At 60.5% G+C, this 26,942-nt stretch overlaps 1 protein-coding gene across 1 annotated transcript; it reads left to right on the top strand.

Annotated features, from left to right (window-relative positions):
* The first annotated feature begins 1,702 nt into the window (after positions 1-1,702).
* PFKL (phosphofructokinase, liver type) lies at positions 1,703-26,901 on the top strand. Its single transcript, XM_036349623.1, has 22 exons — positions 1,703-1,859; positions 7,573-7,646; positions 12,842-12,919; positions 13,703-13,892; positions 14,633-14,798; positions 15,290-15,334; positions 15,577-15,685; positions 15,928-16,023; positions 16,757-16,849; positions 18,703-18,828; positions 19,710-19,774; positions 20,200-20,263; positions 21,798-21,944; positions 22,284-22,354; positions 23,011-23,098; positions 23,658-23,810; positions 24,208-24,372; positions 24,743-24,804; positions 25,033-25,144; positions 25,776-25,875; positions 25,954-26,059; positions 26,351-26,901. The coding sequence occupies exons 1-22, from the start codon at positions 1,775-1,777 to the stop codon at positions 26,496-26,498; spliced, it is 2,343 nt and encodes a 780-aa protein (XP_036205516.1). The 5' UTR covers positions 1,703-1,774; the 3' UTR covers positions 26,499-26,901.
* The last annotated feature ends 41 nt before the right edge of the window (positions 26,902-26,942 follow it).

Raw genomic sequence — 26,942 nt, 5'->3', positions numbered from 1 at the left:
TTTCCATTGATATTTAGAGAGAGTGGAAGAGAGGGAAGGACAGAGAGAAATACCGATGTGAGAGGAACATATCGATTGGTTGCCTCCTGCACGAGCCTGCACCAGGGCCCTGGCTGGGGAGGAGCCTGCAACTGAGGTCTGCGCCCTTGACCAGAATTGAACCCAGACCCTTCCGTCCACAGGCTGACGATCTACCCACTGCGCCAAACTGGCTGGGGCTGTGGAGTTACCTGTTCACTTTCCACCTCCAATCCAGACCTTGTCCCCAGGCCGGTATGTTCTGTTGACAGTGCAGAGCCCAGGCTGACCAGAGCTGGGCACAGGGACCACTGGCGGGCACTGCCAGAATAAGCGAATAAGACTTTGAAAATGAGTAAACGTCCAGTATTCAAGGAACGTTTTGAGAAATGATGTTATAGCCACAGACTGGGGCATTATCCAGTCAGTAAGAATGACAGCTGCCTGGCCGGCGTAGCTCAGCGGTTGAGCGTCGACCTGTGAACCAGGGGGTCAGGGTTCGATTCCCGGTCAGGGCACATGCCTGGGTTGTGGGCTCGATCCCCAGTGTGGTGCGTGCAGGGGGCAGCTGATCCATGATTCTCTCTCCTCATGGATGTTTCTATCTCTCTTTCCCTCTCCCTTCCTCTCTGAAATCAATAAAAATGTATATTTTAAAAAAAAGAATGACAGCACAAGCCTGATGGGTAAACATAGATAAGTATTACATTACATTCATTTATTTAAATATATAATATTTATCTATGCACACATAGGCTGTGTGTATATATACACACACATATATAGAGGTGTATATAGCCTATCTTCCTATGTATGTATAAAGAAAAAGTATGTGTATATATATTTATATGTACATACATACATACAGAAACAGAGAGGTGTATATACTTAGTCTATCTACTTATTAGGAAAAAGTATGTGTGTGTATATATTTAGAGAATATACACAGGGTTGGGCAAAAATAGGTTTACATTTGTGAGTATGCAAAACAGAGTTTATTCTTGTATTATGTCTTATTAATTATTGTATTATTTTCCATAGGAACAACTGTAAACCTACTTTTGCCCCGCCCTGTATCTAGAGAGAAGGGAGAACATATGTAAAAAGAGGACAAATGTGTGTATGTCCGGCTGTGCTAAGGTCAGGCTGTTTCTAACGCCTTGGCAAGCTCTAGGGCTTGGGTTTAACAGCACCTGGATGGTTATGGACTAGACCAGTGATGGCGAACCTATGACACGCGTGTCAGAGGTGACACGCGAACTCATTTTTTTGGTTGATTTTTCTTTGTTAAATGGCATTTAAATATATAAAATAAATATCAAAAATATAAGTCTTTGTTTTACTATGGTTGCAAATATCAAAAAATTTCTATATGTGGCACGGCACCAGAGTTAAGTTAGGGTTTTTGAAAATGCTGACACGCCGAGCTCAAAAGGTTCGCCATCACTGGGATAGACCTTCAATACGCGGACACCTGGGTGAGGTGGAACCGGTTTAGGACCGCGGTTCTCCAAGGTTGCAGATCCCCACGAGCGGGGCTCTGGCTAGTGTGTTGCTGGGGGTTCAGGTGCCGGCGTGCACCCTGGGGACAGCTGCGTCCGCATTCCGAGCGGGGGCGCTGGACGCCTTCCTCGGCGGCTCCACCGGCGTGGGCAGCGGTGACCTCACACGGGGGCGGGGCCCGCACGGGGCGGAGGCGGGGCCGGGGAGAGCGAGCCGTGAGGGCGGAGAGCGAGCCAGCAGTCTCGGCGCCGCCATGGCCACCGTGGACCTGGAGAAGCTGCGGATGTGCGGGGCCGGCAAGGCCATCGGGGTGCTGACCAGCGGCGGCGACGCGCAAGGTAGGCGGGGAGCGGGACCTGGCGCGGGGCGGCGGGCGGGGGCGTCCCCCTGTCGCCGGGCCCCTCCGCGCGCACCCGCCACCCTTCCCGGGACCTGGGGTCAGCGGCTCCCCGTGTCCGCGCGGGGCCTCCGGTCCCCCAGCCTCCCGGGCGCGCCCGGTCGCCCGCGTACGTGCCGCGCGCCACGGCTTCCGCGCTCCGCCCCCTCCTTGCGCGCCCGCCGGAGGTGTGTCCGTGCGCCGGCGTGGCCTGGGGACAGGGCGCGGGGCCGGCGCAGGACTGGCCGCTGTCGCCCCTCCTGCCGACCTGGAGACCCCGCGCCCCTTCCCGGCGGCGCCTTTCAGGCCTGTTTCCCTGAAGGCCGTGCTGAGCTGTGCAGGTGCCCGCGTACCTTGAAAGCCGGGCTCTTCCTGGTTCCTGAACCGCGACCTGGGGACATTTCCATTCCCCCAACCAAGGCCTCCAGGGCGGCTCTGACGCCCGCCCACCACTCCCCATCCATCCATCCGGGCTGGCAGGCGTGGGGTGGCATGCCTACCCAGAACAGCTCCTCGCTCTCCTTTTGAGGCCTAGTGAGGAAGAGGGTACCTTGGGGAGGTGCGCTGTCTGGGGCTTAGGGAGTTTCCTTTAGCTCAGACTTGTTCTCACCCCTGAACAGGGGAAGCCCAGGGTGGTGGCCTGCCAAGGTCCTTCGGTTGGGGCCTGGCAGAGCTGAGCTGGTGCCCTGCCTGGGGGGTGGGGGGTGTCTATCCCAGCAGCCCCCCTCCTGGCAGCCTGGTCTTGCCCTGACTACTGCTTTTCAGCGCCTCTGACCTGGGATGGCCAGTTTGGCACCTGTTGTGCTGAACCCTGAACTTTAAAAAAATATATGTTTTTATTGATTTTAGAGAGGAAGGGAGAGAGGAATAGAAACATCAATGATGAGAGAGAATCATTGACTGGCTGCCTCCTGGACACCCCCTACTGGGGATGAAGCCCGCAACCCGGGCATGTGCCCTGGCTGGGAATCGTACCTGGGACCTCTTGGTCCATGGGACGATGCTCAATCCACTGAGCCACCACAGCCGGGAATACAGCCTGAACTTCAGGAGAGGCCTTAAGGAGACCAGGAGCAGGACTGCAAGGGATAGAGCCAGCACCCTCAAGCTGCACAGTGGGCGTGACCGGTCTCCCTCCAGATTCGAGTGCAGACACACACCTCCATCCCTTCCTCAGGCCCCCAACTCCCCATTCCCCACTCAGAACGGGGAAGAGGCGTTCACCAGCCAGGGAAGGCAGAACGAATTGGCCTCTGTCTGTGTCCCTGCCTGCCAGGGGCCCTCCTGCAGGTTCAGGTTGAACCCTCAGGGCCTGGCTTGGCTGGCACTCAGCGTGCCTGCACGTCCATGGCCCCTCATGGCCAGAGCACTTGCTGCCGGTTCCTCCCTAGAGCCTGACGAGTGAGGCTGGGCTGGGGTGAGCGGGCTTGGAGGGTGGCCTTGGGGAAGCATCATCCTGTGAGATTAGACTACGAGAAAGGACACACCCTGAGAGGGCAGGACCCACCTCGCCAGACAGGCACAGAGGCCCGGGAGGCCCCCAACTCCCATGGCTCTTGCAGGCAGAGCGGTCTCCACCCCGGGCTTCTGTCTGCGCAGTGGAGACAACAGCACCCAAGGGGATTGGCAGGATAAACGACATGCATTTAGATCAGGGTGTAAAGTCTTAGTTGTGGCCCTGGTGCCTCACACAGAACGGGCAGCGCTTCCTGGACACGGCTGGAGTGTGGCTGTCAGTGCACCTGCTCCTGGCCTCGTGCTTTTCTCTGCAAGTGTCGCCTCTCCCCCAGAGCCCTGGCAGCCTCCACGCCTCTCCTGTGTGCTCTCTCCAACTTGCAGGTGGTAGCCATGGTTTCTGGTTGGAGCTGCACGGAGGAGGACTGCACAGACGCCCCCAGTTTCGGGCTCTGCAAATCCCGGGAAGAAGGTGTCTGCCTTCCTGGGTCCCATGTACGCCCTCTCGGCCTGTCCTCCTTTGTCCTCTGTGTGGCCTCCCTTGTGGGCGCTGGGCTGACAGCAGCTGGGGTGGATGAAACTTACCTCCCAGGTGCTACAGTCTGCATTGGTCGGAATGTGTGCAAACCAGCCAACCTCACGGAGCGAAGGGCCAGAGCTGGGTCCTGGTTGAGCCGACGTTGACCAGCCCTGTGGCCCGGCCCAAGCACTTCCCTTGGGCCTCGGTTTCTCCTTTTGGAAACAGGCCGCCTGGCAGGTTCCCTCCAGTCAGCCTGGAAGTGGCGTCCTCTGCCCGCTCAGGGACCTCTCTGTCCTGTGACCACAGGAAGTGTCAGTTGTTCAGATATCAGAGGACTTTGCAGAAGGAACTAGAGACTTGTAAAATAGCCCGGCTTGTCCACCCTTCCACCCCTCGGTCGCCCCCAGTGGGGCACCGCCGCCCAGCCCCTAAAGAACAGTCAGGACCTGCCTCTTTCTGGTGACCAGTAGGACATGGATGTCCTATACTTGCAGGTGAAGATTTCGCTCCCCAAGTCCCCTCCATCTCGTATGTCCCAGCCGGGCTCTGTGTCTACATGTCACCTGTTACCTGTCACCTGTAGTGTCCTGCTGAGCCCGGCAGCGTCTCATGATCGCACTCTTGTACGCTGGGAGCTGACTGGGACCAAGTCACTCTGGTTACATCGTGGACTTCCTCCAACAGGAAGTCATGGGATGCGCCTCCCTGGCCCTCTCGGACGGGCGTGGGGCGTGGGGTGTGGGTCGCATGCCCCTTCAGCCGGCACACCCAGCTACTCGCCTGCCCACTCTTCTCACTGGCCCACGGCTTATTTTGAGGACAAAAAGCAGATTAAAGGGTCATTTAAAATGCCTTTTAAGAAGGCTACGTACAGTGAGGTGTACCAGATAATCCATGCCCTCGGGCTGCCGTCTCCATGGCATCCGGTTCTGGGCTGACAGTCGAGAGTTTTCATTTAACATTGTCTGGTTTTCACCTCTGAGGGCTGAAAATGTTACCCTAACGCTGGGCTCTCTTGTGTCTGCCGGGCTGGCCAGTGAGATGGCGTTGGCCCCGGGCTGGCCTGTCCAGCTGCTGGCCAAGTCAGGGGTGGGCGACTGGGAAGACATCTGGGTTGTACGGTGGGCTGAGTCCCTGGCCACTGACTCCCACCCCCACCCGCTCTCCTCACCCTGTCCCGGCTGCTGGCCCCCTCCTGCCTGGCAGAGGTGGGGCTTGGACCTTGAGCCTGCAATGGGCGCACAGCGGCCTCACCAGCAAGGTGGCTGGGAGAGGCAGATAGCCTAGAGTGAACCACCTGCTGCCAGCTCAGGGCCCCCTGGGGCGGGGTTGGGGGCGAGGGCAGGAAGCTTTACTGCTGTCTCATCTTCCTCAGTGTCCCCCACCCCACCCGAGAAGGCAGGGGGCCAGGGGAGCCTGCAGCCCTCAAACCCCCCGACCTCAGCTGCAACTTCTGATCCAGGTTCCTGGGGCACCCCAGCTATCTGGGCAGGGGGGTGCCCCCTGGCTCCTGCCCCCAACTTCAGCCTCTGCTATCCTAGTTCCATGCATTTGGGGCACATGAGACATTCACAGTTTCTTCAGAATTGGGGTTCTCTGACTTCACCCCAGTGTGGAAACTGCGAGTGTGGTCTCTGTGGTCTGCCTGCCCTGGCGTCTGGGTGCCCCATGCCAGGAGCCCTGGGCACTGGATGTGGGGCCGTGGGAGCCTTTGCTGTGGGTGGACACAGGGCGGCTCACTGTGCCCATGGAGGGGTTGGTGCCCCCATCTGCTGGGGCTCTGGCCGGTCCCCACCCTCCCCCGGAGACCCGAGCTTCTCATCTGTAGACGGGATGGGGCACATGCCTTTCTGCTGCTGTAGGAGCCTGGAGTCCTGAGCCTGCAGGGGCCCTGCCTGTCCACTGGGTCCTCCTGACGTGCTGTGAGGCCCCCTCACGTTGTCGCATTGCTGCTCGCTCCCCTGGGCCCTGCCTCCCGGGCTGGAGACCCGGAGACCAGGGAGATGGGTGTGACAGGGTAAAGGTTGGGAGCCCTCATCTTGGAGTCACCATGTGGACCACACATGGTGTCGGGACCCTGGAAGCCATGGTGCCCCTGCAGGATGCCCGAGCAGATGGGCACCACCAGCCTCCATGACTTCAGGGACCAGGAAGGCGGGGGGGTTGCCTGGGGGGCCTGGCCATGCGGGCATTTGCGTGGCCTCCAGGGAAAGGGCTTTTGAAAGCTTAGGGTCAGACCACAGGGTGAGCCCATGTGCTCTGGCTCGGTGCCAGGGACAAAGGCGGGGTGGGGGGGAGGGTTAGCGGGGAGGAGCAGGGAGGTCCTTGGGGAGACCAAGCACGGGTCTCCTGTGATCTGGCCCTGGACGCAGAGTCAGAGGGCGGGACCCTGGGTGGTGACCATTCCTTTTTGTTGTTGTTAATTCCCTCCTGAGAATGTTTTTCCCATTAATTTTTAGAGAGAGTGGAAGAAAGGGAGGGAGGGGAGAAACATGCATGTGAGAGAGACACGTCGATTGGTTGCCTCCAGTGTGGGCCCTGACGGGGCAGGGGATGGAACCTGCCACCCAGGTACCCGCCGTTGACCAGGAATTGAACACGAGACCCTTCGGTCTGTGGGCCGACACTACCCACTGAACCACACAGGCCAGGGCCCTGGCCATCATTCTTTCTTTCTCTCTGAAGACATAGGGTCCCTGCCTGCCTCTTTTTTCAGAGCCACAGGTGTCTTGCAGCATGCACTCTCGGTAAAGAAGGTTTTGGTCAGTGTGGGGGCTGGGCCCACTCAGGATGCCCACACTGGGGCCACTGGCTGGGGTAGCTAACCTGGCATGCTCCCGGCCTGTGGCAGCTACAGTCCTGGCTGTCTGGCCACCTGGAGGCCTGTCCCCTGGGCAAGGCCCCAAAGTGCCCTCAAAGCATGGAAGGGAGACCATCACGCAGGCCCACTCCTGGTGCTCTGTCTCGCGAGGGGCCTCCCATGAGGGCTTCGTTCAGGCTGCACCTTGTGGAGGGGCCGCAGGTGGACACCTCTGCCCTGTGTGGGTCTTGGAATCGGTTGTGAGGGAAGGGGGCTGAGGCTCCTCTGGGCTCGGGGCACCCCACGTGCTGCCTCCTCCAGCACCATGAATGTCCCTTTCCAGGGACCTAATCTGCAGGGGAGTTGCTAGGCACAAGGGTGAGGCTACGGGGACAGGGAAGAGGGGTGGCCACCCCAGCCTGGCAGCTCCCCAGTGTGTGTGCGGGCAGGAGGGCCGGAGTGCCAGCCTGCTCAGCCACACTGCCTGAGGCTGCCGACCCCCCAACACCCCATGCCCTGGGGTCGCTGCCCTCTTCCTGTTTCACGGAGCCCACCCTCGGGGCCTGGGGCAGGGGCTGATGCTCAGGGTGCTCCTGAGCTGCCCCCCGGGTCATGTCATAGTGGAGGTTGCGGGGGAGCAGGGGCTGGATGAGGCCTGAAGGGTTGGGATGTTTGCACACGCCTGGTGCCCACACTCAGGCTGCGTGAGGCCCGATGGGGAGTTTCCTGGCTTAACTCTGGGCAGCTTATTTCTGAATGCGCTACAGCTACAATGACGGGTTCACCCTGAGACCTGGAGCTGGACCTCCCACTCCAGCTCGGTGCCCCCTGAAGAGGGTGGTCCCGGGCCCTGACACCCGTGCATCTCCACTGACTGTGTCCCCCCCGACTCCCTCCCAGGTATGAATGCCGCTGTCAGGGCCGTGACGCGAATGGGCATCTACGTGGGAGCCAAGGTCTTCCTCATCTACGAGGTAAGGCCGGTGGGGTCCGGGCCCCACACTGGTGGGGCTTTGTGCTCAGCGGGGAGTGGGGGGGAGGGTGGGGGACACCTCCCTGTCTCACAGTGGTCACTTGTTCAACTCGAGGCTCAGGCCTAGAGGGAGGGGAGGGTGATGAAGAGTCAGAATGGGAGGGACCCGGCCCCTGCTCTGGGGTGGGGTGAGGAGCCTTCCCCCCAGTCTGGGTGCTTGTGACGTGGGCCATGTCCCGGGAGATAGGAGGGCATAGAGCTGCTGTCCTCCTCCTGTGAGGCCGGGGAGCTCAGCTGCCACCTGTCATCCTCCAGCCCGGTCCCCCTCCTCCCTCCAGCACCCCCGTACCCCTTACACACAAACGCTGTGTGGATCACCCAGGTAACGACAGCAAACAGCCCCCTTGGACAAGTGGCAGAGTGATGTTCTCTTTTGTTCTCACCAAATTGGTGCCCCCTTTGCCTCATGCCCCCGCCCCCAATGCCTGTGTCACATTTGGGGCTGACGAGCTCACAGGCACACACGGAGGAATTCCTCCATTGTCTTGTGGTTTTCTGGAGGCGCTGTGTTATTTTGTTTTCACTGTTTAGGCAACCAGAAGCGAACCCCAGCCTCTCTGCTCTCCTGATGCCTCCCTCTTCCCCTGTGGGCTGTCCCTGCCCCTTCCCCTGGTCCCAGGTTGCGCCGGGCCACACCCAGCTCCGGCCGCATGAATGAATGAACAGTTATTTGTAGGCCCCTGCCTCCTGCAGGGCTCCGACCCTCAGCCCAGGACTTGGGGGCTGGGACCCTGCAAAGCCTCAGGTTGTCTTTGGGAAGCAGGTCTCCTCAGAGTCTCAGCTGCTGGGCAGGTGGGGCCCATGCCCTGATGATGGTCTAGAGCAGTGGTTCTCAACCTTCTGGCCCTTTCAATACAGTTCCTCATGTTGTGACCCAACCATAACATTATTTTCGTTGCTACTTCATCACTGTCATGTTGCTACTGTGATGAATCGTCATGTAAATATCTGATATGCAGGATGGTCTTAGGTGACCCCTGTGAAAGGGTCGTTCGACCGCCAAAGGGGTCGCGACCCACAGGTTGAGAACCGCTGGTCTAGAGTCTTCCGGGGGACAGGGGAGGCTCTTGGGAGGGGCCTCGGGTTGTGGCCTCCAGACAGGGACAGGTGGGTCCAAGCCCTGCCTGAGGCTGCCCGCCTGTGACAGATGTGTTCCTTCACCTCCTTGGCCCTCAGTCTCTTCTTCTGTTACGTGAGGGTACCCGTTCATTCTTTGTGGGGATGTGGAGGCACAAAGCTAATGCAGTGCTGTGCGTTAAAGCACTTTTCCCAGCCGACAGCGAGCAGGGCTCCGTGAACAGGAATGGCTTTTATTCACCCAGGAGTCCAAACTGGACCCGTGGGCTCAGAGTTGACACAGGAGAGCTGCCAGCAGTGCACTTGGCCTGCAGCCAGCTCTGGGCTGCCTGGACGCCTGCCCTGGCGGTGGGGAAGGGAGAAGTGACACTAAGTGGGTGGAGGTGTGCAAGAGACATTTTATTTTAAAAATATTTTTATTGATTTCAGAGAGGAAGGGAGAGGGATAGAGAGATAGAAACATCAGTGATGAGAGAGAATCATTGATCGGCTGCCTCCTGCACGTCCCACCCGGGATTGAGCCCACAACCTGGGCATGTGGCCTGACTGGAATCGAATCGTGACCTCTGGTTCATAGGTTATGCTCAACCACTGAGCCACGTTGGCTGGGTGAGAGAGACATTTTAGAAGGTTCCAAGGCTAGAAGAGGAGGGTTGTGTCTGTGAGACTTCTTTGTAAATAATTTTTTAAAAAAATTTTCAATTACAATTGATATACAATATTATATTAGTTCCAGGTGTAGAGCAGGAGTGATTAGACATTTATATAACCTATGAAATGACCACCCTGGTAAAGCGACCCATCTGACACCATACGTAGTTGTCACAATATTATTGTCTGCTGAGTCTGTACTTGTGGAGGTGGTTGGGTGGTGCTTTGATGTGGTCTGAAGCTGTCCACTGTGTGCGCTAGCTTGGGGCTGCCTGGGAGGTCAGGCCAAGGTCAGCCACTGCCCATGTCCTGCTTGGGAACCCCCAGCTTGAGTTACAAAATAATCTGCAGACGGCTGCTACTTGTGCTGGGCTTGGAGGTGCTTGGGAGAGGCCAACTGTGCACTAAGGCTGCCTGTAGCTAGTGCCTAGCCTGGGGCCACTTAGCAAGTAGTATGCCTAGGCCAAATGCTGCTTGTTTGAGAGATTTTAGGAAATCTGAAGCATGAGCCAAGACAGGCCATTTGTATGGAAAAGTCACTGGAAGTGACTTCAGAGGGCCCCAAAGTTGGGTGGGGTGGGGTCGTAGGGAATCACCAGGGTGGGGTGAACAATGTTAACCAGGTTGATGGAGACTCAGATATGCTGCCTGTCTGCTGGCTCTGTGGTCAGGGGGCTCAGCAAAGGAACAATGGCTTCTGCCAGCACTTCTGCCGTGGAGAAAGCTGCCTTTGTCCAGCCCTGGATGGACAATTCAGTCTCCTCACCCCCATCCCCCGTATGTACTGGTGCCTTTTGAGCTGCTGCTCTAACCACTGAGCAAGCCAGCCAGGGCACCCTCCTGATTTTCAGCCTCCACATCTGGGTGTGGGACCAGCATTCAGCATCTCCACCCCTCCTACCAGTCTTGATGTGGCTTTTTCTCTATATCCTTAATTGTAGGACTTCTGTTCAGCTGGGTTTCAGGCAGTTCTGAATGATGGTGGCTCTGTCGTTTGGTTGTAATTTTGCTGTGGTTGTGGGAGGAGGCGAGGACCGCATTTGCCTTTGCCGCCATCTTGACCGGAAGCTGTCATCTCTGTCCTCTACCTTCTGAATTCAGCAGAAGTGGCATTCTGGAACTTACAGGGCTACCCCAAAAGACGCCTGAAACTTCCTCCCAGGTCTCTTAGAATGGATGTTGTGGGGGCAGCCAGCTGCCCTAGGAGAAGTCCACCTGCTCTGAGACGGCCATGCTGAGCGTAGCCCAGGCTAACCATACGGAGCCGCCTGCTCAGTTCCTGTTGTTCACGCCATCTTAGCCCAGGCGCATGGTTTGAAGGCTGGGAAGCCCACGATCTACCGTCTGCAAGGTGCAGAGCCAGGAAAGCTGGTGGTACAAGTCCCGTTCCCAGTCTGATTCCGAGGCCTGGGAACCACGATCGATTGCCGCTGTCTCAGCTCCAGCAGAGCTGTGTGTGTGGGACTTGGATTCGAGCTGGTGTGCAGTGGCCAGGGGCCAGGCTGGCGCTGTGCTTGGGCTCTGTGCCTGACCCTGGGTTTTGCAGACTGAGACCTGCCTGTTTTGTAGCTGCTTGCTCCAGGCAGTGCCTGCTGTGGCTTTTCAGGTCATTTTCCTGTTTTTCTGTGCTGGGTTGGTGGTGGCAGGGCTGGCTCATATCCTTGTGGCCAAATTCCTGACCAAAGGGTTGGGGAGGGAAGGAAGGGAAGGAAAGGAAGGACATAGCCTGGCCTAAGCCATGGAAGGTAGCTTGGTGGTCCCCAGCCTGGGGGTCTCACTCCTCTTGTGGCCCTGTGAACCTTCCCCTAATTTTGGTTCCTGGAAGAATGGGCAACTGCCCTGCAAAACTCCGGCTGGGCTGTGGGGCTGGTGAGGGAACCTGTTATGTCCTGAGTTGAAGAAATATTCCTACCTGGGACTTCCCTGTTCTCTTTCCTGTGTAGTGTTCCACCTCCACCCCCAGGGGTGGGAGCATTTGCCCCAGACTGCCTTCGGGGCCTTGCTGCCCAGGACCCTGTAGGCATAGGTGACAGAACAAGGTGGGACAGCTAAAGGGAGGAGGCAGAGGGGAGGTAGATGCCCAGAGCCAAGCTGGGCTCTAGCCTCAAACAGGGGCAGTGGCTCATCTACTACTTCAGTGGAGGGACTGGAGGACTGCCTGGAGGAGGCGGCCCTGCTCATCTCAGCATGGTGGTACCCTGTCTTTTCACCATTTATAAAATGCCCCTGTCCTCTATCCAGATTGTATCTAGAACTCCTACTGATAAGGAAGGAGTAGTCATGTGACAGAAAACCGACAGGGCACTTGACCAAGCACTTCTCACAGACGTGGTCCAGACGATCAGTGGCTTATGTCATAGACAAACAGCAAGTGGCCTGGCCGGTGTGGCTCAGTGGTTGAGCATCAGCCCTTGACTCATGCACCAAGAGGTCACTGGTTCGATTCCCAATCAGGGCACATGCCTGGATTGCAGGCTTGATCCCTAGTAGGGGGCATGCAGGAGGCAGCCAATTGATGCTCTTTTATCAATGTTTCTATTTCTCTCTCCCTCTCTTTCTCTAAAAATCAATAAAAACATTTTTTTTTAAAAGAAAAACAGTAAGTGGTCACTAGGGAAATTTAACACACAACCAACTGCAGGGGCCCACATGCAGACCCCGGGATGAAGACGAGCACGGCCGGCACTGAGGGCTGGAGCACCCAGAAGCCCGTTGGTGTGGCTGGCGGGTGAGGAGGTCAGCACAGCACAGCAGGCGCCACACGAGCCTCTGGTAGCTGCTCAGGCACCCAGCTCTCAGGAGCCCTCTCGCAGGAGATGTGTGCGTCCTTAGCAGCCTCACTTCTAATAGCCTTAAGCTGGAGACCTTCCCCATGTCCGTCATCGGTGGGCGGACCATGACTGGGGCACACACAGTGGCCTGGGGCACAGAGCGAGCTGAGACACGGCTGTGCACGGCGATGCGGGGCCTCGGAGACGCCAGGTTGAGTGAGAGCCAGACACACAGAGCAGACGCTGCTGTCACTTCTACATCTAATTGATGCCCGGAGGAGGCAGGACAGCGGGTTCCTCCGGGAGGGGTGGTCTTGGAAGGGCAGAGCGCTGCTGGGCCCTCACCAGGTGGGCCACCTGTGATGGGAGCGCATTGCCCTGTGAGTCACACTCTAACAAGTAGCTTCTCAGCCCTGCAGAGGTTCCGGGAGGCCCACCTGGTGCCCTGGCCTCTCCCCTCGACTGTTGGCCACCCCCAGCTTCATCATCCAAGGCCCTGGGGCCTTGTGGTCAGGACCCAGGATCCTGCTTCCTGCCAGATGGAGTGTTGGCCGGGTTCCCAGCCCCCTGCTCGTGGACAAGGGTGCTGTCCGGCTGCTGTGGGTGCCTGTCTCATGCCTGTGCTCCTCGGTTTCAGGGCTACGAGGGCCTCGTGGAAGGAGGCGAGAACATCAAGCCAGCCAACTGGCTCAGCGTCTCTAACATCATCCAGCTGGTAAGGCCTGCCGTGAGCCCTTTCCACCTGTGAGCACGTGTGCGCGCACACAGACACAGAGAGACAGACACGCAGACGCACACAGAGACTATGCACAGAAGCGTCCCCGTCCCCCAGGGGCTGGCTCAGGCTCACCAAGTCGTCTGGCTGCCGTGGGTTGTGGAGTGGCAATGGCCCTGGGGCGCCTCCACCACAAGAGTTCACTCTCAGCTCCAGCCAAGGGTGCAGGGAGGAGGGGACGCTGGACAAGGCCTGGCGCGGCATCTGAGTAGCCTCCCCTTCGTCACCACTCTGACCCGCCCAGTGGCCAAGGCCCAGGTTTCCCTCCAGCTGACTGGGCAGGGGCGGGCACCTTGCTGGGCCAGGACTCCTAGGAGTGGTGGTTTTGGAATCATGTCTCTGTGGGGAGACCCTCGTCCTCCCACAGAGCTGGGACAGGGGTGCAGGCCTTGTCACCTGTTTACCCCAGGCCAGCTGGTGGCACCGGCGTATTCAAGTGGCCAGTCATTATCACGAGCCACAAATGGGTCGGTGGGCGCAGTGGGCAGGGGGCCTGCTCACTTGGTTACCCTTTTTGAACTTCCCAAGACTGGCAGGTGGATATTCTCCTCCTCCTGGTATGTTCCAGGAGGAAGGCCCGGGGAGGGGGACGCCAGCCCAGGCTTCTGGAGGAGGCCCTGGACTTCACCCTCTCAGTTCTGCAGGGTCCACCAGCCCCCCCACACCCCACTACAGGTCCCTTCTGCTGCCTTGTTGGTCAAGGCTCCCGTCTCCTTTGCACAGGGTGGCACCATCATCGGCAGTGCCCGCTGCAAGGCCTTCACCACGCGGGAGGGACGCCTGGCAGCCGCTTACAACCTGGTCCATCGCGGCATCACCAACTTGTGCGTCATAGGTGGGGATGGCAGCCTCACGGGCGCCAACATCTTCCGCAGCGAGTGGGGCAGCCTGCTGGAGGAGCTGGTGAAGGAAGGTGGGTCAGCGGCCAGAGGCGGCTGGGAGGGGAGTTGGGCGGGGTGGGGGTGGGAGGGTGCGGCTCGGAGGCCTCAGTGCCTGCCTCGCTGCTGGTGGCAGTGGGATAGGCAGGACGAGGGGAGGCGGGGAGACGCTGCCTGGCTGCTGGCCGGAGGAGTGGGCCTGGCCCAGCCCAAGGTCAGATGACCCTGGGCAGCTGCAGAAGCTGTCGGCTGGGTTTGGCTGGTAGTGAGGTCAGTGTTTGAGCCGCAGCCCCTGGAGCCCAGCATCAGGGACCCCCAGGCAGGGTGGACAGCAGTCCCAGGCTGACTCATCCCATGTTGTGTGGACAAGTCTTGTCTGTAATTGATTCCGGACATGGGTTACGGACGTTGTCATAGTTTGCAGAAGTGTAAGAGTTAACGTTTGTTAACACCTTAAGACACATAGCTGCAAGGTTGCCAGTTGGAAAGCCCGCTTGGAGTTCAGTCTGTGCCGCTTGTGTGGAGCCTGGAAGTGGGGTGCGGTCACCCTAAGACTGCCCTGGAGGTCTCCTGCTCGGGGTGATGAGTCTACACAGCATTAGGGGTTCAGTGGCCCCTCCCCTCTTAGGAGTCCCACTGCAGGACCTGGGTAGGGGGAGCTGAGCCTGGGCACCTTCCTGGGCTACACTGCCTGGTGGACGGGGGTGAGAGGTGGGGTTTCTTGCCCCCATCGTGGCCAGTGGGGCCTCAGCTGGCCTCCGCTGCTCCTCCGCAGGCAAGATCTCAGAGAGCACGGCTCAGACCTACTCCCACCTGAACATCGCTGGGCTGGTGGGCTCCATCGACAATGACTTCTGTGGCACCGACATGACCATCGGCACGGACTCGGCCCTGCACCGCATCATGGAGGTCATTGACGCCATCACCACCACTGCCCAGAGGTGAGCGAGGCCCCCAGCCCCCACTGGCCCGGCCAGGCTGCCAGGCGGGCAAGCGAGGAGGCCAGGCTGGGGATCCTGTCCTCCTGGGAGGGGCGAGGCCGCCCTCTGCAGGGTCAGCAGGGGCCCTGGGGATTGGCACATCCCCAGGGGGGTCATCCGACTGCCGCTGGCCAGTGACGGCCAGACCAGGGCAGGGGAAATGGCCTTCAGCCCTCGGAGCAGAGGTCAGTGAAAACCAGCACGAAGGCGGGTCAGGAACCCAAGGCCACATTTTGCTCAGACACGTGACCACCATGGGAATAAGGAGAGTGGTCGGTCCTGCTGCTCTGGTGTCCAGTGTCGCCGGGCACTCCTTAGGGGAGCTGGTCTGCTGGAGCGTGGCTTGGCCCCTGGGTTCGAGGGAGGCTGGTTCTGCTGGCCTGTGAGGCGGGCCGTGCAGCTCAGCTCCCAGAGGCTCGACACTGACCTTTCGCTCTGTTCGGTGCCCACAGCCACCAGAGGACGTTTGTGCTGGAGGTGATGGGGCGGCATTGCGGGTAAGGGGGTCCTGCCATCTGGGGGTGCAGGGGCGACGGGGAGCAGGAGCCAGGGTGTGGTGCCTCCATGGCCCCTGGCACAGGGCAGGTGCTCATCTAACACTGGGTGTGCCCTGGGGGGTGGGAGTCTGTCTCTGGGGTTGGATGCAGGGAGGACAAAGGAGGTGAGGCTCAGGAGACGCGGGTCTGGGGCCCGGGGTGCTGGGTCCAGCCCTGAGCAGGTGGCCCCTCCGCTCCTCTAGGTACCTGGCCCTGGTATCCGCCCTGGCCTCTGGGGCCGACTGGCTGTTCATCCCCGAGGCGCCCCCTGAGGACGGCTGGGAGAACTGCATGTGCGAGAGGCTCGGCCAAGTGAGTGGGAAGGGCGTGCTCACTTGTATCACTTGCCTCATCCCCCTTCTTCCCTTGCTGCCCCCCAATTCCCAAGCCTGTGGCAAGGACCCCCCACCTGCTTCTCTCCACCTTCAGGAGGGCCACAGGGTCCCTGTCGGCCCCTCCTCACCGGGGGGTGGTCCCTGCGGTGTGGACCCCCGGGAGGGTGGGTGTCGGGACAGGTGTCTGAGGTTGCTGAGCTCCGGATGTCTCTGACCCAGACCCGAAGCCGAGGGTCCCGGCTGAACATCATCATCATCGCCGAGGGCGCCATCGACCGCAACGGGAAGCCCATCACCTCCCGCTACGTGAAGGACGTGAGTGCAGGAGGGGCCCCAGAGCGGCCTGGATCGTGTGGGTGGGAGAGGGGTGGGGCTCAGCTGGTCGGGCTCCCTTTATCTCTGTCCCCAAGCATCTGCTGGGTTCCTTCCCCTCCTGGAGGGCTTCCTCAGTGACAACAGATGTGTGTGGGGGGTGCCTGGGCCCCCTAAGAAGCCCTGGCCCCAGAGGCCAAGGTTTCCCCCACACCTGTTGGGCGCCCCCACCCACTGGCTGCTTTCCACTGACCTCTGCTCTTAAGGCCGAAGGCCATTTCCCTTGCCTGGGCCTGGCCGTCACCAACCAGCAGCAGCCTTCATTCAGACATATTCCCTGCAGGCCAGGCCCGCCTGGGACTCCATGTCCACACGCTCACACGGGTAACACAAACACACATACACGGAAACACATCCAGACACTCACATGGAAACACACACACAGACATACAATACACCCTGTATATGGAAATAACACCCACACACTCACATGGAAACGTATACAGAGAAACACACACTCGTGTAGCCAGAAACACATCCACACATAGAAACACACGTACATAGCAACACATCTGTGGGCATGAACCCTGGGCTGGCTCTTTGGGGACCCTGACATGCCAGAATCCCTGAGGCCTGGTGGGGAGGGGCAGGGACCAGGGCTTGGGGTCTGTCGGTGGTGAGACAGTGGAGGTGGGCAGCGAACCCAGGGACCCCCTTATTCTCTCCCAATGAGCAGCTGGTGGTCCAGAGGCTGGGCTTCGACACGCGTGTGACCGTGCTGGGCCACGTGCAGAGGGGAGGGACCCCCTCGGCCTTCGACCGCATCCTGGTAGGTGGGGCTTTGCTCTGGTCCCTGTGTGATGGGGGCGGAGGGGGCGTGCATGTGTGGTGTGTGCGAGCATCTCCTCACTGTGCCAGTGCTCATGGGTGAGACCGAGGTGTGGCCCCTCCGTTTCTCTGTGAGGGGGAAACGCAGACCTGGGTGGGGACCTTGCCTCCTGGCCAGCCCGTCCCTGCCCCATGAGTCAGCAGCTCCCAGCCCTCCTGGGAACGGCTGTGGCAGGTCCCTGGGAGAGGAGGGCAGGGTGGCAGGGGCTAGGCCTGCGCAGGGTCCTCCTGGGTCCGAGTCTGGTGGTTCCGAGTCCAGCCCATAGCAGAGTTCCTATCCGGGGGGCACCGAGGCGCTGGGGAGTGGGGTGGGGGAGGGCGGGGGCTGGATTCTGGCCTGAGGGTGCCATTGTCATTCTGATTACTGCTGGGCCCCTCTTGTCCTCTGCAAAGTGGGAATCTAGTTGTAGATGATGGAGACAGGGCCTGGCCAGGGGCAGCCCCATGGGTGGTAACGAGCCTGTATGCGAGGGTTGGGCCCCTGTGCTGGCATGAGGCTGGATCACCTGCTCTGACCCTCGGAGAGCTGAGGCCGCTCTACTGCCCTGAGCAGCCCATGGCCTCCTCAGTCCCCCACAGAGCAGTGGGGACACTGGCCTCAGAGGGCCTTGCCCACCTGGCCAGGCACCTCTGCACTCTGTGTGAGGCCTGGGGGACACTCAGGACAGTCTCCTGAGGGGTCTGGGACATAAGGGCCAGGCGCCGACCCTCCACCAAGCCTGGGCAGCAGAGATGGCCAGGGTGGGTCTGGGGCCTCCCCGGCTTGCAGGAGAGCAGGCCGGCTGCTGTTTCGTGGGAGCCTGTGGGAGACACGAGCGAGATGCCTGGGTCAGAGGCGAAGGGCAGTTTGTTCTCGCAGCCAGAGCAGCGGCATTGTTCACTGGTCCCTAGGCCAGTTCTTCAGGGTGACACCTGCACGCACACTGTGTCGAGTTACAGGGGAGACGCCTGAGCTCAGGGAACCCCAGTCTTCCCGAACGAGCTATAGTGTGGTGCTCTGAGGGGGACAGGCACTTTCTTCTGTGGCTGTTACTAAAGCAAACCCGCGCAGGTGGAGACTTGCTCCCAAGTCGTGCAGAAATCCAGAGACCCGGGCTCTGTCTGCGGGAGCAGCAGGAGGCGGGACCGGCCTGCCATTCTCACTGAGCAGAGCTCAGCCTCGCTTTCTTGCAAACCTGTCTGTCCCTGTTGCCAGGACCTGCATTTGTGATTTGTCCCCACGGAGGACAGCCCCTACGTGGTTTAGCTGGCCCAGCCCACCAGCCCGCATTCATCATATACATGCACACAGGAAAGCCCTGACATAAAGGAGCCCCATCAGAAACCTCGTCATGGTAGAAAGAGCCCTGAAAACCTGGCTCCAGCCCTCGCCCTTCCCACCAGGCTGAGTGGCCGTGGGCGAGTGGTGTCACTTCAGCCTTGAGGGGCAGGGCCACACCCTCCTAGCAGAGCTCTGTGAGACCCCGTGAAGCAGTGTCTGGATGGGCTGTTGTGAATGGTGGTCATACTAAGTCACTGTTTGTCGCCATTTGTTCTAGAAGCTTTGGCCAGTGTGTGTTTTGGCGGAGAGCTCTGATAATTGAGGGTTTGTACATGGTGTGGGGGCTGGCTCAGTGTGGCCCTCAGAGCGGAGAAGGGCCAAGCGAGCCTGCATGTACATGTATGTGCATGTGTGTGTGCACATGCTGGTATCTGTGCATGTGTGCACATGCCTGTGTCTGTGTGCGTGTGTGTGTGTGTGTGTGCACTCTGAGGGTGGGCTGCACCTGCCTGAGCCCCACTCCTCCCCCTCAGAGCAGCAAGATGGGCATGGAGGCAGTGATGGCGCTGCTGGAGGGCACACCTGACACCCCGGCCTGCGTGGTCAGCCTGTCAGGGAACCAGTCTGTGCGGCTGCCCCTCATGGAGTGCGTGCAGGTGGTGAGTATACGGCCTGGGGTCTCTCTGGCGCTCCCCTCCCCCCAGAGCTACCTGTCCTTCCAGGCCTCTCAGGGCTCCAGCAGGCTGCCCGCACAGCCCCTTCCCAGCCTCGCCTCCTCATGTGTCACATGTCCCGGCCGTCTGGGTGTGCGCCCCATCCCCCCCAAGCGGGCCTCAGGGGAGGGGAATGAGCATGTCCCCAGCGTGGGACGAGCCCTGAGAGGGGGGGAGCTAAGCTGGGGTCACTTAGCTTCCCAGAGCCAGCGGCCGTGGACCCACCTTGCAAACTGGGTGGTTGGGGTAGGCATTCGGGGCAAAGATGGGAGGGAGGAGGAGCGGGTGGCCGGAGCCACTGGGTAAATTCTGGCAGACGGGGTGGGGACATTCGACGTGGCTGGAGCGGGGGCCACTGGAAGAGAGAGTGGGAGGTGAGAGCAGAGAGGCTGAGCGGGTGGGTGTGGGGATCTCGCCCTGGCTCCACAGGTTTGGGGGGCCCTGCAGCCAGGGGAGGGTGGGGTGAGAGGGCACATGAGTGGGAGACTGGGCCTCCCTGAGGCTTCTCTTGAAAGAACGTCCTGCCATGATTTCCACCAGCTCTGCTGCTGAGCAGGCTGGGCATTGGCTGTGGGCCTGGGGGCCAGACGGGCCTCACCCTCCATTCCCAAGGCCTTTGGGGCCCCAGGGGCTGAGGAGGAGCGAGGGTGGCCAGGGAGGACCATTGGCCAGGCCAGGTAGGGCCCGCTTGGCCTCGGCCAGCTTTCCTGATTGCTGGCCTTGGCAGTGACCGCCGCTGGGCAGGCCTGGGGCAGGCCCACCGAGCCAGGTGCGGCTGTGTATGCTCCAGGCTCCTCCTGCAGTCTGTGCTTGTCCTTTTCTTTAAGACCAAGGAGGTGCAGAAGGCCATGGATGAGAAGAGGTTTGACGAGGCCATCCAGCTCCGTGGCAGGTGAGAGCCGCATGGGCTCGCCCCACGCAGACTCCTGGCAGCTTGCACACAGCCAGCCCCTGACATGCGGGACATCAGGGCTGTAGAGATGGCCTCTGCATCGCCTGAGACCCTTCCTCCCACGCGTGTGTGGCCGAGCAGTCTGCAGTTAGCCACGGGGCCTCAGTGGTCCCTGCGGAGGGAAGCAGGCAGGCTGTGGGGTGGGGTGGGCTGGAGCTGCCCACTCCGGGCAGGTTGGATGTGGGTCCTGGCTTAGCTGAGAGGCATTGCGTGTTTTATGGGGTGTTCCACCGTCCAGTGATGGCATCCGGCCCAGGTTTGGGGCAACAAGAGAGAGGAGGTGGGGTGCACCATGGGCTGTGGCTGGGTGCTGGGAGTGGGCTGTGGGTGTGGGCTTCATGGTGCATGGCCGGCTTTTGTTCCAGGAGCTTTGAGAACAATTGGAACATTTACAAGCTGCTTGCACACCAGAAGGTCTCCAAAGAGAAGGTGAGGTGGTGTGAGCGGCAGAGCCTGCGGGGTCAGGGTCTGCCCATGGGGAGCAGAGCTCCGAGCTGACTCAGCTGGGCTGGGCCCCTCCCTCCTGTGTGGGGTCTGAACTGTGAGCTGGGAGGGTCAGGCTCGGCCTCTGCTGGACCAGCAGATGTCAGACAGCCAGTGTCCGGGCCTGGGGATTATGGTGGCCAGTTGCTTACCAGACAGTTGCAAGAAATTAAGTCAGGCCCGTAGACTTAGCTCAGGAGAAAAGCGATCCGACATTCATGAGCCCCTTCAAGACAACTACAAACCGGGGGAATGGCCTCTCCTCAAGATGAGGATGACAGCAGGACTTGTTTCTGAAGTCCTGGGGGGCAAGGACAGGGTCCCCTTAACACAGTGTTGGAGGGTGGGGTCCTGGATCTGCTGCCCTGGGAGCCTCGGCCATGGGGGGCCGACACAGGGAGTGGCAGCTGCCTCTCGGCAGAGGCCGTGGGGTTGGTAAATGCTGTGGCCGTTGTCACTAATGTCACCGATTTGAGGGCACCCCTGCAGAGTGTGTCTAGCCTGGGGAGCGCCTCACCCTCTCCGCGTCTCCTTTCCCGGTCCATCTCTGCAGGCCCCACACAGCAGAGGGGGCTGCAGTCCCCTCCTGGAACTGGCTGGGGTGTGCCCCGCTCTGGGGCAACGGGATGCTACCAGGGCCACTGGAGCCGCACTGCCTGGCGAAGCCCTGGCCACATGTGGCCACAGAGCACTGGGCATGAGGCCGCGTTCCCAGGACGGTGTGGGAGATGGATGTGAAATAGCCTGTCAGTAATTTCTTCCTTTTTTTTTTTTTTTTTTATAAAACATTTGTGTTTTGTTTTTTTAAAATATATTTTTATTGATTTCAGAGAGGAAGGAAGAGGGAGAGATAGAAACATCAGTGACGAGAGAGGAATCATTGATCGGCTGCCTCCTGCAAACCCCCCACTGGGGATTGAGCCCACAACCTGGGCATGTGCCCTTGACCGGAATAGAACCTAGGACCTTTCATTTCTCAGGCCGACGCTCTATCCACTGAGCCAAACCGGTTTCGGCTGTTAGTAATTTCTTACATCGATTCCAGGTTGAGGTGATACTATTTTGGCTAGATCAGGTTAAATTAGCCCGAGTAGTGTCACCTGCTTCTTTGTACTTAATGTGGCCTTTCTCTCTGCTTCTGTACCACTCACCAAGGACTTTGAGGTGCTGGTGCTGACCCCTGAGTGTGGGGTGATAGCCGAGGCTTCGGGCAGGAGTGGACTCTGGCCTGAACCCGTCCTGCTGCCACCACAGGGGCGCTAGCCCCGTAGTGACCACATCCTGCTAATGCCTGTGGCCAGGCCTGCAGGTTCTGAGCGCGACCTGCACTGCGGCCTTTTTGCTCATCAGCAGCTCGTGGCGCCCTGAGGACAGATCCTTGTCACTCCTGGGGGGCCTGGTGCCTCTCGTTGACTTTTGTGTGGTCAGCCGTCTCTCCCAGCCCAAGCTCATGCTCTTGTCTCTGTCCCCTTCTCCAAAGACCCAGTTCTCCCTGGCCATCCTGAACGTGGGGGCCCCGGCGGCTGGCATGAACGCGGCCGTGCGCTCGGCGGTGCGTTCCGGCATTTCCCAGGGTCACACGGTGTATGTGGTGCACGACGGCTTTGAAGGCCTGGCCAAGGGTCAGGTAGGTGCCAGGTGGTGGGTGTCCTGGTAATTGGCTGATTTTTACCTCCCTCCGCCCCCTCCCCCCCCAGCTTGCTTACAAACAAACCAGGGGCTCTGGATGCCGAAACGCAGGGATTGGCCAACTCAGGCCAATGAAAAAGACAGATCAGAGGATGAGGGCGAGAGGCGAGCTCCCAGGGAGGGGGAATGGGTCCAGGCTGGCTGCCTGGGCCAGGCTCCCGGGACCCTGCTCTGTTCCCCTGTGGGCATGCTGCCCCTGGGCACAGGTCCGTCACCTGAGATGGAATCCGCGAGCACCTCTGGCCTGTCCCCTTGAAGCTGTGCCTCCCTCCTGCAGGTGCAAGAGGTGGGCTGGCACGATGTGGCTGGCTGGCTGGGGCGTGGAGGCTCCATGCTGGGCACCAAGAGGTAAGTGACTGGCAGCTGGTTGCCATGGGCGGCTGGGCGATCCAGGGTGTAAGCTCAGCGGGGAGAATGGGGGCTGCAAGGGGAAACCCACCCTGGGCCCTGGGCTAGGTCCCCCTCTGGCTGGTGACCTGCCAGGGCATGCTGTGCAGTGGTTCTCAACCTTCTGGCCCTTTCAATACAGTTCCTCATGTTGTGACCCAACCATAAATTTATTCTCGTTGCTACTTCATAACTGTAATGTTGCTACTGTTATGAATCGTAATATAAATATTTGATATGCAGGATGGTCTTAGGCGAACCCTGTGAAAGGGTCGTTTGACCGCCAAAGGTGTCGCGACCCACAGGTTGAGAACCGCTGCGAGCCTCCGGCCTGGGCTTCCTGGCTGAGGGCTCACCTGGGTCACCTGCGCAGGGGAAAGCTGCTGGGCAGCCCCACGTCTGCTAAGAGCTCACTTAGGCCACAGCGGGGAGGGGCTCCTCCATCACCTGACAAGTGCCTGGCAGGGGCACTGGCGGGCCCCGTGCCCCATATGCCTCAGGCACTGAGCCTCTGCTTCCGCCTGTAACCAGGTCAGGTGCAGGTCAGTGCAGTGTGTGCACTTCCGGCCTGGCGGTCTGTGCAGACACCGAGTTCGTCTCACTGTCTCCCACTGCAGGACGCTGCCCAAGAGCTACATGGAGAAAATCGTGGAAAACATTCGCAAGTACAACATCCACGCCCTGCTGGTCATCGGAGGCTTCGAGGTGAGGCCACCGCAGGGGTGCTGCCTGGGGTGCTGAGGTGGCCCTTCCAGGAACCCCGTGTGCAGGGAGGTTCTTGGCAGGGTCTTGGTTTGGGGAGGGTTTTTGCCTTCTCTTAGGGCTTCGCAGTTCAGATGAAAGCTGGCAGCCCAGGCGCTGGGGTGGGGGGAGCAGGGCAGGGGGAGGAGCAGGGCAGCTCTGGCTGAAGGACAGGGAGCAGTTCACATCTGGCCCCTGAGGTGGGGGTGGGGCGCTCTGGGCAGGCGGCCTGTGTGGTGGCCGTGCACGGGGTGGTCTTGGGTGGACTTTGAGCAGTGGGCACCGCTGTGTGACCCGGGTGCTGGCAGCCCTCGTGACTGGCAGACGTTCTTGCTTTCCCCGGAGGAGCCCGAGCCCCCTGCAGACTGCAGGGAGTGGACGGGGTCGGGGCAGGCCCTGTCGGCCTCCTTCCTGTCCTCCCTGGGCCCCACTTCCCTGGCCCAAGGGGCTGCAGAGCTCCTGGGTGGGGCCCGTCCCCTGCCCCAGCCCAGCCTCTCTGGTCCTGCGCCCCCGCCCCCCACAGGCCTACGAGGGGGTGCTGCAGCTGGTGGAGGCGCGCGGCTCCTATGAGGAGCTGTGCATCGTCATGTGCGTCATCCCAGCCACCATCAGCAACAACGTGCCCGGTACAGACTTCAGCCTGGGCTCCGACACCGCCGTCAACGCCGCCATGGAGGTAGGGAGGGCCTCCTGGTCCAGACCCCAGGAACCTAGGTGTTTTATTTCCTTTTGCTCGATTCTCTATTTAACGTTACAGTTCTCTTTCACACGCTGAACTGTTCCGAGTTAGGGTTATTGTGTCACATTATCCTTGGCATCCAAGGCCACAGTTCGCAGTGACCTACACCGGCCGCAGTGACCCCGCTTGCAGGTCAGGGAAGACCTCTTAGCGAGTCCCTGGCCTCACCGAGTAGAAGCCAGTGGCGCTCCTGTCGTCCCCGGGGCACGTGGGGCGTGGGACTGCCCTGGCCTCCTGTGACCCTCAGTCAGCTTTGGGGAGAGACCTGGTCTCCGCAGCATAGCGGGTCCCAGCTGCCCACTGGGGAGGACCCTGACCACCCCTGGCCCTCCAGAGCTGTGACCGAATAAAGCAGTCGGCCTCGGGGACCAAGCGCCGGGTGTTCATCGTGGAGACTATGGGCGGCTACTGTGGCTACCTGGCCACCGTGACCGGCATCGCCGTGGGGGCCGACGCCGCCTACATCTTCGAGGACCCTTTTAACATCCAAGACTTAAAGGTGAGCTGAGCCTCAGCCTCCTCCCTCCGTGGGGCTGAGCAGGTCCCCTCCTGGTGCAGAGGCTGGGCCCGGCCAGGCGGGGCTCACTGCCTGTGAGGGGGCCTGGCCTGAGACCCTGCACCCCTTTCCTCCTGCGTATCCCACTTTGTGTCCATGTTGTGGCTACCGTGGCCTCATGGCCCAACCGATACCTCTCAGTGCCCTCTGCCACCTGCAGGCCCCTGGGCCCCCCCATCACCCCTGGTCACGTTGGCTCTAGCTGTCAGTCAGCCTGGAATATTCCTGCCCAGACAGCCTGCCTTCTGGCTGCAGCGGGGGCAGTGATGGCTGCTGCCCCAGCCCCGGCTCACTGTGTCACTCACTCCTGCAGGCCAATGTGGAGCACATGACGGAGAAGATGAAGACGGAGATCCAGAGGGGCCTGGTGCTGCGGTGAGGCCGCGGGTGGGCCTGGGCCCCGGCAGGGGGAGGGTCGGCCCAAGCCTCGCGAGGCAGGTGCTTCCAGACCCTGGCTGTGGGTCAGCAAGGTGGAGGTGGCCTTGGAGAGGGGTGGGTGGGGTCAGCGTTCCCAGGGGCCTGTGGCCTGGCTCAGCAGGCTCAGCAGTGAGCGAGGCCTGAGCCGGCCCCCACTTCACTCAGGCCCCCTCTTCCTCTCCCCAGAAACGAGAAATGCCACGATCACTACACCACGGAGTTCCTGTACAACCTCTACTCCTCCGAGGGGAAGGGCATTTTCGACTGCAGGACCAATGTCCTGGGCCACCTGCAGCAGGTAGGGCGTGGGGAGCGCGGCCCCTGGCCCCCTGCCTCCCTCTGCACCTGGGCGAGGGGTCAGGACACAGCAGCATGAGACCTTCCTTTACGCACATTGTTGTGGAGCAGGTCATTGGCTGCTTCGTCCTCACCCCTCTGGCAAAGTGCTCATCATCTTCAGGTGGGGAGACCATGCTCCTGTCTGCTGAGGCCTCCCCACTAGCTAGGAAGGGCCAGGGCCAGGGCCCCTGTGGTCACCTCCATGCCATATCCTCACCCTGCATTAGCCTCCTAGCGGCCCGCAAGGAGCTGGAGCTGTGGGGTTTCCCAGCCCAATGTGAGGGCTGTGTGTACCCCGAGGCTGCTCTCTCCTGGGGGTTCCTGGCTCACGGGGACCTATCTGCTGCCACATGCATAGTCCCAGAGTCATCCCATCTGGTGACTAGTTAGCCCACTGCCTTGGCCTCTCGAAGTGGCTTTTAGGCCAGATTTGAGGTGGAAGAGGGACAGGGGTGCTGCAGGCAGGGGGTATTGTGTGAGAGCTCACCTGAGGTCACAGCGGGGCCAAGTTTTGGGACTTGCGGGGACTAGGCCTGCCTCGGCTGGCTCTCGTCCCTGCTGGCCGGTAGTCTCACCCACTGTGTCTGCAGGGCGGGGCTCCAACCCCATTCGACCGGAACTACGGGACCAAGCTGGGGGTGAAGGCCATGCTCTGGATGTCTGAGAAGCTTCGGGCCGTCTACCGCAACGGTACGTAGGGTGGCGGCTCGGCGGACTGCGCCTCGGCCAGGCCCTGGGGGTGGCTGCAGCACATGCCTGTGTCCACAGGGCGGGTGTTCGCCAACGCCCCCGACTCGGCCTGCGTGATTGGCCTTAAGAAGAAGGCGGTGGCCTTCAGCCCTGTCACCGAGCTCAAGAAGGACACTGACTTTGAGTGAGTCCCTCCGAAGTGAGGGTGGACCCCGGGCCCTGACTTCCCGGGCTGGTGTGCTGGGACAGGGGAGGGCTGGGGTGTGCCAGCCAGACTGTCAGGTCCGAATGCATAGGCTTCCCACTCTGCCCCTGGAGCTGAGCCCGTCCTGGGTGCAGGCCCCGGAGGGCCACCACTGCCAGGGGCCACTCATGTCGGGGGCTGGGCAGGGTCCAGGGTTCAGAGGAGGGGGTGTGGTCCCGGGTCGGGCTCTGGCCAAGGAGGTGCCCTGACCCCGGTCCCGCCCGGCCCCAGGCACCGCATGCCCCGGGAGCAGTGGTGGCTGAACCTGCGGCTGATGCTGAAGATGCTGGCGCACTACCGCATCAGCATGGCCGACTACGTGTCCGGGGAGCTGGAGCACGTCACCCGCCGCACCCTGAGCATCGACAAGGGCTTCTGAGGCCGCCCTGCCCTCCCGATGCCCCGCCCTCCCCGCCAGGCTGCTGCCCCTGGCGCCTGTGGGCAGGCAGGCAGTGGGCAGGCTGTGGCCTCTCAGCCTTGCCCTGGGGGATCATGGCCCCATCCTCCAGGACAGAGCACCCCGGGCACCACCTTCCATTCCAGGGGGACACGGGACATCCTAGCTTGGACAACACTGTCCTTCCTCCTTGGACCCCTGCATGGTCCTGAGTCTCTCCACATGGTGGCCCTTCGCCCCCACTGGCCCTTGGGGTCCAGCACCGTCTGTGTACCAAGGGGGGTCTGTCCCCAGGGGCCTTGCTGTGACCCTGCTCCTGTGCACTGGACACTGGCTGAGCAGAGCCTGCCATATTTTGTAGGAATAAACTCACCCGACAGTGGACGCTCAGTCTCTGCAGAGCAGGGCCCGTGGGACTGGAGGGAG

The sequence above is a fragment of the Myotis myotis genome, unplaced genomic scaffold (assembly GCF_014108235.1).
Source record: "Myotis myotis isolate mMyoMyo1 unplaced genomic scaffold, mMyoMyo1.p scaffold_m19_p_2, whole genome shotgun sequence".
NCBI classification, from domain to species: Eukaryota; Metazoa; Chordata; class Mammalia; order Chiroptera; family Vespertilionidae; genus Myotis; species Myotis myotis.
Note: the sequence above shows the minus strand (reverse complement) of the source record. Positions and strands in the feature narration are given on the sequence as shown.

Excerpts from the sequence above, each read along its gene's own strand:
- PFKL (XM_036349623.1), top strand. The coding sequence starts at position 1,775 with ATGGCCACCGTGGACCTGGAGAAGCTGCGGATGTGCGGGGCCGGCAAG. Across the intron at positions 15,686-15,927 it reads TGTGCGAGAGGCTCGGCCAA|ACCCGAAGCCGAGGGTCCCG; the intron begins GTGAGTGGGAAG and ends TCTCTGACCCAG. Across the intron at positions 22,355-23,010 it reads TCCATGCTGGGCACCAAGAG|GACGCTGCCCAAGAGCTACA; the intron begins GTAAGTGACTGG and ends CTCCCACTGCAG.